The 12,801-nt window shown below is 37.7% G+C and overlaps 4 protein-coding genes across 4 annotated transcripts; 1 reads left to right on the plus strand and 3 right to left on the minus strand.

Moving 5' to 3' along the window:
* Nucleotide 1: 1 nt before the first annotated feature.
* EV154DRAFT_459068 (malate synthase A) lies at nt 2-1,963 on the minus strand. Its single transcript, XM_051597467.1, has 4 exons — nt 1,598-1,963; nt 1,391-1,529; nt 1,160-1,330; nt 2-1,093 (listed from the first exon to the last, which is right to left on the minus strand). The coding sequence occupies exons 1-4, from the start codon at nt 1,953-1,955 to the stop codon at nt 139-141; spliced, it is 1,623 nt and encodes a 540-aa protein (XP_051460932.1). The 5' UTR covers nt 1,956-1,963; the 3' UTR covers nt 2-138.
* Nucleotides 1,964-2,577: 614 nt separating this feature from the next.
* On the minus strand, nt 2,578-5,561 carry EV154DRAFT_437903 (ATPase GET3). The gene is made up of 6 exons (XM_051596864.1): nt 5,385-5,561; nt 5,162-5,325; nt 5,063-5,105; nt 4,625-4,974; nt 4,308-4,562; nt 2,578-3,786 (listed from the first exon to the last, which is right to left on the minus strand). Exons 1-6 carry the CDS (start codon nt 5,491-5,493, stop codon nt 2,665-2,667), a joined length of 2,043 nt encoding a protein of 680 aa, XP_051460933.1. The 5' UTR covers nt 5,494-5,561; the 3' UTR covers nt 2,578-2,664.
* Nucleotides 5,562-6,550: 989 nt separating this feature from the next.
* Nucleotides 6,551-10,305, plus strand: EV154DRAFT_498056 (uncharacterized protein). Its single transcript, XM_051600314.1, has 7 exons — nt 6,551-6,902; nt 6,973-7,188; nt 7,260-7,493; nt 7,563-7,772; nt 7,826-9,089; nt 9,143-9,940; nt 9,999-10,305. The coding sequence occupies exons 1-7, from the start codon at nt 6,744-6,746 to the stop codon at nt 10,055-10,057; spliced, it is 2,940 nt and encodes a 979-aa protein (XP_051460934.1). The 5' UTR covers nt 6,551-6,743; the 3' UTR covers nt 10,058-10,305.
* A 12-nt stretch (nt 10,306-10,317) lies between these two features.
* Nucleotides 10,318-12,412, minus strand: EV154DRAFT_414938 (uncharacterized protein; the record flags this gene model as incomplete). The annotated part of the gene is made up of 4 exons (XM_051595635.1): nt 10,318-10,899; nt 10,948-11,050; nt 11,110-12,208; nt 12,280-12,412. Coding segments are annotated over 4 exons (1,917 nt in total), but the record flags the coding sequence as incomplete, so codon positions are not given.
* Nucleotides 12,413-12,801: the final 389 nt, after the last annotated feature.

The raw sequence follows: 12,801 nt of genomic DNA on the forward strand, positions 1-12,801 counted from the left end.
AGAGGTATATATTTATATATTTCTGTCGATCTTTTTTAGACATACGCTCTTTTAAAAAAAAGTTTTATTTGGCACTCAGAGTTCTCCTGTTTTGTTTATTTATTATATGTTGTATGCAACGAAAGCAGGGGGATGTGATTACAATCTAGGTTTAGAACCAATCGACAAAATATCATCGTAAAGCATAGTAGTTACAAAGTCATCGTATCTTTCACCTGTAATATTGGTAGCAAACGCTTTTTTAGCTTCGTCATATTTAGATTCTTTATATTTTGATCCCAGTTCCTGTCTGAGCTTTTCAATTTCTTCGTCAAGCACCTTTAAGCAGTAGTCTCCTGTGACTTTAATACCTTCAGCTGTAACGGATTGATGATGTGCCCATTGCCAAAGCTGTGAACGACTGATTTCATAGGTTGCTGCATCTTCCATCAAATGGTGAATCGGGACACAGCCAACACCTCTTAACCAAGACTCCATATACGCCAAACCAATTTGAATATTATCTCGAATACCATGCTCTGTAATCTTGCCCTTGAAGTTGACGTTTAAAAGATCACTTTGATGAACAGACACATCTTCACGGCGTACAAACAATTGATTTGGTTGAGGCATATGCTCATTAAAGATTTCAAGTGCGATCTTTACCAAATCGGGATGAGCCACCCAAGTACCGTCATGACCAGCTGTCACCTCACGTAATTTGTCCGCCTTGACTTTCTTCATTGCCACTTGATTGGCTTCAGGGTCATTCTTGATTGGGATTTGTGCAGCCATGCCACCCATAGCATGCACACCGCGTTTATGACAGGTCTGAATCAACAAATTGACATAGGCGCTCATAAAGGGAACAGTCATGGATACATCGGAACGGTCAGGTAACACATATTGAGGGTATTGACGGAACTTCTTGATGAAACTAAAAATATAATCCCATCGACCACAGTTTAAACCAGATGAATGATCTCGAAGCTCGTAAATAATTTCGTCCATTTCAAAAGCAGCCAAGATTGTTTCAATCAAGACAGTGCCACGAATAGTACCACGGGGAATAGTAAGCATGTCTTGAGATGCATTGAAAACATCGTTCCATAATCTATTTCATTGGATTTGATAAGTAAACGTATTTTTTGCTTTGAAGGATATCACTATTTAATATTACCTTGCTTCTAAATGGGACTCCATCTTTGGTAAATAAAAGTAAGGTCCCAAACCGTTCTTAATTTGGTTTTTAGCATTATGGAAAAAGAACAAGCCAAAATCAAAAATAGATGCAGACATTGGTTCACCATCTACCAACACATGTTTTTCAACCATATGCCAGCCTCTAGGTCTATACAGAATAGCTTTTTAGTAAACATTTTTTCTTGTATACGATTTCTGATTATTTTACCTGACAATCAATGTAGCCGTACGACCCTTTAACTCGTATTTTTTGCCAGCAGGATTAGTAAATGAGATGGTACCATTAATAGCATCACGAAGATTGATCTGACCATTCAAAAGGTTGTCCCAAGTAGGGGCAGTTGAATCTATGCACACAAATATATTTATAAATTATCATCCGCTTACTTCTTTCCCACAATAAATTTCAAATTACCTTCAAAATCAGCCATATAGGTCAATGCATCTGAATTCAAAGCATTAATGACCATTTTACGGTCGACGGGACCAGTGATTTCAACCCGACGGTCTTGAAGGCCGGGAGCAGGTTTAGCAGCACGCCAATTGGGATCATTACGGATATGGGCAGTTTCGGGCAAGAAATCAGGTAACACACCACGATCAATTTCTTTTTGACGGTCATTACGCTTTGTAAGTAAGTTTTTACGGGTTGCATTAAAACTACGTTGTAACGTAGCAATGAATTTTAAAGCCTCTGTGGATAAGATTTCCGCTTGTTCTGGGCTATAGGAAGCCAAAATGGATACACCTGGTACAGTTTGATTACTAGACATGTTTTTATAAGAAGAAGAAGAAAAAATTGAAGAAAAAGATATGAAGGAAGCAAATAGATTGGATTTTATACATGTTCGGCAAAATGCTTATGCTTGTTTCACCCGCCCGTATCACTGTTTCTTTTTGTGGGGAAATAACCTTTTAGTACAACAGATCTGTCACTATCCATATTGTTTGAATTAAGCTTGCGGAGTACCCATCGTTCTATTGACAGATTATATATCGCTGGCATGAGTGAGCTCATACACTTGGTACCCTCTAATTTTTATTTGCTTGCATCATGGATACTAATGACGATTTATACTTTTTTTTAAGTGTCGAAAAACTCCGAGAAGATAGCGTACGATCGTGTGAAAAGCATTTGTTTTACGGTACTGTTGTACATTGTGTGTATCATTGTTTGTTACATGAATTAGTAAATTATGGTATTTTATATTTGCACGACAAATACATATGTATACATATACTATGAAGGGTAACAAACATATCTCTGTCATCATTTCGTGCATGTAAACGTATCTTTCAATGCATGTGTCATCATATGCAAGGACGGAGGAGTTAAAAAAACTGTATCCCACGCTTGAAAGAAACCAAAGAAACGCATAAGACTTTAGGATAAATGTTGGTGCGTGCAAAGTTTTTGTAAACTCTTTTTAGTGTGATTTTATTAATATTGTAAATGCAATGTGAGGGAATAGTCTATGCTGTCTATTGTTGAGCACATTGAACACCAGGACCACCTTGTTGATGGTCTTCCTCATCTTCATCATAAGCAGAAGAAGAAGCACCACCTCTGTTTTGGTAACCTTCGGCATTGGCCAACACAACATCTTCTAAATGCTTGTTGCCGAAAGAAGGAATAGGAGCACGAGAAGGCAAGATAGCTTCCAACTTCTTTAATGTGTTTTCATCAGTCCAGTTGGCTTGAGGGAACTCAACAGTAAACTTGATGAAGAGATGGCCATGGCTATCCACACGTTGCATACGCATACCTTCGTTAGGAACAACCTTGACCATATTAGGTTGGATAGCTTCACCGGGAATGACGGTGACCATGAGAACACGGTCATCCAAATGAGGGACAGCAAATTGACCACCCGCTAAAGCAGTCAAAAGGTCGATCTTTGCTTCATAAATAAGATCATCACCTTGACGTGTGAAACGGGGATGAGGCTTTTCATCCAATTGAATGATGATATCACCTGGAAGGATGCCAGGGGCTTGGTCGCCTTCACCAGAGAAAGTAATCTTTTGGCCACCACGCATACCACGTTCGATATGAACTTCGAGGATTTTTCTATCACTCATGATCTTCTTACCGAGACAATGCTTACAACGATCTTTTTCGTTGATGATCTCACCAAGACCATTACAATCAGGACAAGTTTGTTGGAATTGTTGGACCATAGGGCCCATTTGACGCATCATAATACGAGCACCTTGACCATTACAACCTCTACACATTTGAACAGCTCCTTCTTTACCACCCTTACCATCACACTTGACACAAAGAACGTTCTTTTGAAGGGCAAGTTTACTAGTCTTACCCAAGTAGAAATCTTCAAGGGAGACCTTAAGTTGGTGCATCATATCCTTACCACGACGAGGACCCGAGGGACCACGACGTCCTCCTCCTCCTCCAAACATACCACCTCCTCCGCCACCAAACAATTGGGAGAATAAATCTTCAGCATTCATTCCATGTCCATGACCACCTTGACCACTTAATCCTTCTTCACCATAATGATCGTATGCATTTCTCTTTTCTGAATCAGAGAGAATCTCGTATGCGTGAGAGATTTCCTTGAACTTGTCTCCAGCAGCAGGATTCTAGATGAAAGCTATATGAGTCATACGTTCATAAACGTATTTCGTCTCTTAACAAACCTTATCAGGATGGTACTTGAGTGCGAGCTTTCTGTAAGCCTTCTTAAGCTCAGTCTCTGAAGCAGTAGGTGCAACACCCAAAATGTCGTAGTACTTGGTTTCAGCTACCATCTTGATTTATCTTAGATTGAATAAAGAAAGAAAAAAGGGGGAGGGGGGAAAAACAAAAACATGAAAAACTTTGTGGTTGAACAAGCGGAGTGCTTTTGATTGGCTGAATCAGAAAAAGTTTATTTCACGATGGTTCTTACACTCTGTCATTGGCATCTTTACTGAAATATAGATCAAGAAATACAGAGAATACTCAGGACATCAATCACTACTGATAGACTACTGCTTAAATGTAATGATGTTACAGTCATACAAGAAGCACGCACACACACACAAAAATTACTTTATTTCTTTTCGTCAAAAGGTTCAACCAACATTTTCGAGAATTCCTTGATCTCTTCAACACCACGCACTTCCTTTGTTAATAAAGGCATACGAATGATGTGGAAATCTTCATAAAGATCATAAATTTGATCCAAATATTTTTGCTGCATCTTGTTACGGACAATACAGTGTTCACAATTCGATCCTTCCTTGGGGAACAGTAATTGATTGACAACAATGTTATGAGTGTCAATGTGATAGGATGTTAATTCCTGAATCATACGCTCAGTTTCATATAACGACAAGAATTCTGAGATACACACACAAACAAAGGTAGTGATGTTCTAGTAAATTTATAGCCTAATTAGTACCTCTAATCATACAAGCTTATTCCTCACACACTTACAGGATCCTTAAATTGGTTGTTTACTTCGGTGATGACAGAACGCATCTCTTCCAATTTGGAGAACATATCTTCTTGGTTTGCATTAACACCCATCATACCTGATACTTGTTGAACCATAGGGCCGAAACGACTGCTAAGACCACTGATCTTTGCCAAGGCCTTTTCGAGCACAGTAGGGAATGACAAGAAACGAAGTGTATGACCTGTAGGTGCAGTATCAAACACAACAACAGAATAAGACATTGTCTTTACTTGCTTCATAACTTCGGCAAAACCCATAGCTTCATCAACACCAGGAATGGCGTAAGCCAAGTCCTGCATCATACCACCCATTGGGTTATTTTGATCGGCTATAATATCCCCACCCCAAGAATACGTCAGCTCAAAGTTGTCTCTCCCTCTCTTTTTTTTTTTACTGTCAAGCTATATTCAACTTACATTGTTCAACCATCTCTTGAATACTGGAAGTGGGATCAATTTCCTGTCCGAAAGCTCATGTTTAGTAAAAGATAAACTCAGTGACATTAGACAACTTACCATGGCATAAAGATTGGTGAAGCCATTGACTTGAGTTGCCTCCTTAGAAAACTTTTGACCGAACGCGTCGGAAAGATTATGAGCAGGATCTGTTGAAATCAACAAGACGGACTCACGGACTTTGGAGAGTTGAACAGCCAAAGAACAAGAAGTAGTAGTTTTACCTATTAAAGGATAATTAACTCATCAAGTTTCCCATGGGTGATGGCTTTCATTTACTTACCGACACCACCTTTTCCACCAACAAAAATCCAATGAAGAGAGTTTTGGTCTAAAATGTTTTGAAGAGTAGGCTCGAGAGGCTGGTTATCATCATCTGACATGTCTGACATTGTTGCTTTATTTATTATTATAATGAGGGAAAGAAAAAGAAATGTGTGAAAAACACACTCACGTAGATTTAAAGGGTCAGAGAAAAATAATTCAGTCTCCTTTGATTGGCTGTTTTTTTGCTAGTGCTCTAATTGACCTTTTTATCGCGTGTACATGGATGATTTGAGGGATAACACGTAATTAAGGGACTGATGAATGTATATGTGCCATGTAGTTAATTGACACATCCGAGAAAGGGTACTTGATCTTTAGCTACTACTGCAGCCAAAATTTAAGGATTTATTGTATTTAACTAGGTGTAAACATAATGTTTCATTCTTAAATTTCCAGTTGTGCAAAGCAAGCTGGTATTGCAATCGCAACTGACAAGGGCGTTTTGACAGATGTTTAATCATCTTCTTCGAGATCCTTCTTCCGTCTCTCTTTTACTGTCATTAAAAATGAAAAGCCGCGCAGCCAATCTAAAAAATAGGTAACAGACCGGGTGAAAGAGAGCTAAATTTGACATTTGGAAAGAGTGTCCAATCATTGCGACCCCAGGCATATTCTGGATAGTTTTCAACTCCGTCTTAGTTTATTTTAGTGATGAAATGTCTCGACGGTATTCATTGTAAGATAACAAATAAACAATGCTATAATTGGGACATTTTAATATAAACATATAAAGAGACATATATAAAAAGAGATGGAGATAAAGAGACTATATGATACGACGACGACAACAACAACAAAAAATAGAAAATAAATTTTTCCTTCTTCGGTGACTGTACACCAACAGTGCGAAACATAGCCAATAAGTAATCATCTATTCGTTACATGGGGGTATCTATTCAATATCAACTATTTACAACAAGGATTTGGCCCCTCTAAGAAGTAAATGTTTATATCCTAAAAAACTTACATTCGTTTATTAAAATCTGTGTGCGTATGCGTGTGTGTATTTGTGTGATGAAAGAAAAAATAATCAGGACCATTGTAATAATTCGGGTCGTCCCTTTTTTTTTTTTTTTTTTTTTTTTTTAATTAATGTTCAAAACAAGTTTTTTTTATTTTATTCTTTTTTCTTCTTGTATCACATTTTTTTCGCCTCTTTTTTTTTTTCTTTATTTTTTTCTTCTTGTTCACTCTATATACCTTTGGAAGAAAATTATACGTTTTAAAAAAAATTATTTAACGAGCGAGAACACAAGAAAATTTAAAATAGAAAGAAAAAAATACAACAGTGAATCATAGCAACAACAAAATTAGTATGACCTGTGCGTTTTCTTTCTGTTTTGGACAAATAGATAAACTACCAACTTGTTTGACCTGTCAAATTACGGTGGAAGGTTCCAACCTTACTCTTACAGGACAACAAGATAATGTCATGGCAACAAGGACCGAGATATTAAATTCATATCCTACCAAAGTAAATAAATAGAGATACACCCTCAGGAAAACACGTTAAAAATAACACACTTTCTTTTTTCACTCTCTAGATCCATTTAAACTTGAAGATTCCTGATCAAGATTGTAATAACCTGAGACGAGAATGTGAAAAGATTGCAGTCAATACCAACACAACAATATCCATTACTGAACCCATTCCTCAATCTTCATTCACTTCACAAAACACAGTGAATATTCTTATTACTGGTATACCCGACAATGCTGAATTAGCCCGAGTTCATACACTAGTCATGTTGGATAAACAGGTATAATATCTTCTCTATTCCACATTGTAATTATCCCCTTCTAAAAAAAATTTTTTTATTCTATTTTTTAGTCCCAGTTGGATGTAGATACATTAAATATTCCTTATAAATTACATCACTTAATATGTGGACGGAAACGAACCGGACTTGGATCAATTTTAGAAGAAACAGCCACATCTATTTATTTTCCTTCCCCATTTATATTTGAAGCCAACGATGACTACTCACCTTCCATTTATATCACTGGAGAATCTAATCATGTCGCACGCGTTAAAGATATGTTGACTAAATTAGCAACTCAAAAGGTTAACTCCAAACAACAACAAAAGTTACACATACCTCTTATACACTGCTAAACATCTTTGCTATTTTAGGCTCAATCAATGTATCATAAGGACGCTGTACTACACCCTAGAAAATTAGATTGGATGTTGTTACATCGCAGAAATGACCTCGTAAAAGTCATGAGAGATAACGGCTCATTTGTATCTTTTCCAAAAATGGGCTCCAGAAACAACCTCGTCACTGTCTATGCTGAATCAAGAGTGAATGCCGAAAGAACACTTCGATCACTTCATTTTTTGGTAAAAAAAAGTTTTTTATAGGTAAACGAAAACGTGCTAACCTATTTTTATAGGCCTGCGGTATTTACGAAGCTTGTTTCTATTTTAATCATCGTGATGGCGCTATCTATGGCGCTGAAAGTGCGCACACTTTTTTCAATTCAATTTCCAATATTTCCGCGCTTGTATCTCAGTTATCACAAATATCAGGTGCTGAAGTGACTTACAAGACAGATCCTGGCTGTATCGAAGTCTATGGTACCGAAAGAGCCATTCGAAATGTTTACCAACGCTTACACGAAATGTCATTCTTGAAAATGTTTCATCAAAGCACTGTATTCAACGTAGAATTATCCAACGATCAACGAGAGTTCATCAGTGGTAAAAAGAGTGGAAAGATTAACAAAATCATGAAGACCTCAGGTGCCAAAATCAAATTTTTACCCTTCAGTGAATACAACTTTATTATCGAGGTCGAAAGTAACAATTTTAACAAGGCATTAGATGGATTGACCTTGTTACAAGAAGAATTACCCGCAGAAATTTCTTTCTATGTACCCGAAGTCTACCATAAGAGAATCATTGGTGTTGGCGGTAAGAACATTCAACGCATCATGAAAAAATATGGTGTCTATGTCAAATTTTCAAATGCAGAGGAATTTGCTGCTTTAGGTGGCTATTATGATAATGAGGACAATGTCGTGGCTAGAACTCCAATGAAAAATCAAGTCAATCTGGACAACTTGCGTCATGCTGTTATGGATTTGATTAACCCAAAGGATAGAGATTGTGTGGAACAGGTGCTTTATGATATACCCTTTTGGCTTCATCGTACATTGATTCGTGATGGTGCCTCCTTCTTGGCTGAAATGACCAAAAAGACTAACACGCATTTGATTTGGCCTGATGATGAAATCGCCAGTGATAGTTTAACTTTGGTCGGTCCTGAATCTCAGGTCGCTTTGGCTGCTCAAATGGTGAGATCAATCGTGCCTGAACAATACAATGTGCATTTACCTTATTCGACAAATGCAAAAGCAATATTGGAATCAGACTCGTTCGATAAAAAAGTAGTGCAACGATTAAAACTCGAATTCAATATTACGGTCCAAGTTCAAAACAATTCAATCAACAATGAGGAAAACGATGAGATCATCGCATTAAAAATGACAAAGGGGAATTTAGACTGTTTAAATGTGTCTTTGGAAATATTGGTTGCTTACTTGAAAGCCCATCAAGTCAGTTTATACGATGATAGTGCTGTGGTGCGACATGCCCCTTCAATGAAGGATAATCCATTCCCTGTGTTCGATACCAAAATATCTGCTTTACCTTCAGGTAAGATAAGCTACATATATACCCTTATGCTGAACTAAATATAATTTTAATAGATTTGATATCACCCACGCCTTCTTCATCTTCATCGCTCTTGACAGACTTTCCACAACCACCTTCTGCATTGAGCTGTTATTCTCTTTTCGATTATCCCAGTTCAACCAGCGGAAACGCCTTAGATGCTTCATGGAAAAACTTTAGAGACATGAATTCACCTAGAACTGTGGATAATATTCGTGCCATTTTCGATTCACCCGAAGCTAACAAATTACCCCCACCACCATCTGTATCACTTGTTTCTCCATTGAGCTTCCGTGGTGGTCCTCCTACCAGCCCCAATGGTTTAGATATTTGGTCCAACCCGCCTCAACAGGTGTCTTTGAACGGATTTGTAGGGAGCCCACCTATGTCTGGGTTAGAATCGAAATCGATGATGTATTCTTTAGACCAGAACAATTCGAATAACAATGGATTCTACCATCAACCTTTAGGAAACAAACCTGATTTCAACACGTATGTGATTCCTACCTCATCCACTTCAACCGGTAGTAACAATAGTTCAATGCATTCAAGTCAATCCATGCCAGACATTATGTTGGAAGAAAGACATGTTCATACCTCACCTAAAAAAAGCACCCATTTACCCTTTCAAAATTACACTCATACCCAAACGTCACCACCACCACCACCTTTGATTTATCCATCGAGTTCAACCACGGCAGTTCAATTTGCCGCATTATCTTCATCTGTTTCCACTCCTACATGTACATCTAATAATACCTCCAGAAGTGACAAATCGCTTGATTTCCCTGCTCTCTTTTCTTTAAATCATTCTTCTGCTGATGAAACTGGCAGTAAGTATAACTAAAAAATTACGCACATACATAGACATGGTTACTAATCTTTTTATAGTTGTTCAGAATTTGTTGAATAATATGTCAATAGGTCAATCCAATAATTTGTCTCATTAGATTATATATCAAGTTTTTTTTATTTTTTTCTCCCTGCTTAGAGTGTGCCATTTTCGTTTTCCCTTTTTTTTTCTTTATATATCTTATGTTTCTCTCCCAATCCTCCCCTACCCTTTTTCACATATTTTCATTTATACACTAAATATCTTTCTTATCCCTTCCAATACCTTTCTTTTTTTTATTTTTTTATTTTTTCAACTCTGAAAAAAATTAAAAAATAAAATAAAAATGCTTCATAATTTCTGCAATCTTTTTTATTATTATAGTTTTGCTTCACTAGCAATTAAGGAAGCAGGAACTTCAACGTATAACCCACTAAGGCATAACTGTGCATATGTTTTACCTTGTCGGTCCACAACTAACGAACTAAGGCCTCCTCCATTTAACGAATGCGTCAAGACAAAATTCATAGCACGAGGGCCTGGCAATTCAAATCGTGTCACACTTCCTTTGCATAAATGCTTCATGTAGTCAGATACAACCTCTTCCGTGATTGAGCGTTTGATATATGGTAAGAACCTTTCGTCTCGAGCAATGATACCGATATTACAAACATCGCCTTTATCCCCACTACGACCATAAGCTACGTCAATTAATCGGACCTTAACTAAGGGTTCGGATAGATTGGCTGTAGGAATCGCTGCAACGGCACGTGGCTTGCCGTAACTTGCTTGATTGTCCCATGAGCCCCAGCCAATTGTTTTGATAGCGTCAGTGCCAACGACGTAGCGAGTTGTGACTTGAGATTTGGGAATTAATAGAGGAAAATGAACCAGATTTGGAATTGGTTTAGGGCGTCCTGCACCACTTCCTGTGATTCCAGGTGCCATGCATGTGGCAGACTATGATAGAGGTAAGTTTCTGCTCATTGAAATTATAAAGTTACCTACAGGAATCGTTTCCATGGCTACAAGGCCTAAAGCTTTAGGATCGTCATGGTGAGCAGTCAACCTTAGCAAAACTTCACGTGTATCATTTACTCTTGAATGGGGTCTAATGACAAAAGTTATGGGTGAGTATAATTTAATAATGTAACCTTTAACACGGCTTACCCAAATAGAGTTTCACCGCCAATAGGCTCAATATTCACATTTCTGAAATCATCCATGCCCATTTGCTTATACATGTTGCGTACACGTTGAATGATGGCCTCACCTACAGCTTGTGCCTTCTTTTTAGCATCAATACCACCAATCACCAGCTCGGCGCTAATTTTCCAGCCATCCAAAAAGATACCTGAGCATTTTAAGAAGGGAGTGGGTTGAATTCCTTTTGCTCCGGTTACTAAAACACGATTATTTCCAGATTGGGACAATTTCACTTGACGCATATCCAAAATTACATCGGGTAAAAGGTATAAAGCTGGATCTAAGATTTCGTAAAGGATCTGTTCAGAAACAGTAGCCGGTGTCACTAATCCTCCCGTTTTCTCAGGCTTTGTCACGATAAATGTACCCGATGCATTAAATTCAACAATGGGGTATCCCATATTGGAATAACCTCCATAAGGTGATTGTGCTGCTAATTGCCAATCTGTAAAGTTTCCTCCTGTCGTGTGACATCCACATTCGATAATATGGCCCGCTAAAGAAGCAGAAGCCAGCAGATCATAATAGTTAGTAGTAGTGTCTTCATTCCAGCCGTATTCGTACATTAATGGACCCACTACCAATGCAGAATCGACCACACGGCCTGTAACAATGATTTGAGCTCCGTCTTTTAATGCTGCAGCTACGCCATGAGCGCCTAAATAAGCGTTTAAAGATACAATGGGCTCGTCTTTTGCCGGTAAACGATCTGAATCTCGTTGATGGTCAACAGAGGATATGGAAGAAAATGGGTGGACATTCTTGAAAGAATTTAGAGTTGGCTCTTCTTTATCGGCTAATACATCATCACCTAATACGGCAGCCACTTTAACGCCTTGAATGTTCATTTTTTTCAGCAGTTTTTCGATTTCTTGTTTACAGCCAATTGGATCTAATGCACCTGCATTCGTAATTACTCTGGTGCCATTTTTCACAATATCCGGTAAAATTTTGACGAGTACAAGTGTAATAAATTCATGGATAAAGTCGAATCCTTTTTTAGCATGATCGCCTTGCATCAACCGACGTTGGCGACGTGCTGCTAAAATACCCATGGTGATTTCTTTTTTTTTTTTAAAAAAAAACGCTTGAGTAAATCTAGCACATAACAGTTCTCTTTTCGTATATATTTACCTGCTAAATAATCAGCCACAAGATAATCCAAGTTCTTTCCTTCGTGTTGAACAAGTTGTGTTGCGGCGGCTGTTGAATCACCCCAGAATGCGGAATAACATCCAATACGAATAGGTTTTTCTGTCATATTGAAATTTTAAAGCAAAAAGGGAAAATGAATGAGAAAAAAAAAGTTGTTTATTTTTGTACCTTAGATTTATTTTTGGGGATATTTTGGTAGTGGGAAAAACACATGGTGTGACTAGTGTTGGATGAGTGATCGCGTTTATGCTTAATTTGGGTTTTGCATGATTTTTTACTTTTTGACGGCTAGTGTGCACACATATTCCTAATAAACTGTGATATGTGCTCTCAATATATTATTGCTGATGTTTATCTTGAGTTTTGTTCAAAATAAATCAAAAGAAATCCTAGTGTTTCTTGTGCATTTGTATCAAGTAAACACATTTGCTTGGTATCCATTAGCAAACTCAAACTAGACTTAGTACTCTACTATTTAAACGTATATGGATAATATATGCG

Source organism: Mucor mucedo, assembly GCF_025094135.1.
Source record: "Mucor mucedo strain NRRL 3635 chromosome Unknown EV154scaffold_16, whole genome shotgun sequence".
Lineage (NCBI taxonomy): Eukaryota > Fungi > Mucoromycota > Mucoromycetes > Mucorales > Mucoraceae > Mucor > Mucor mucedo.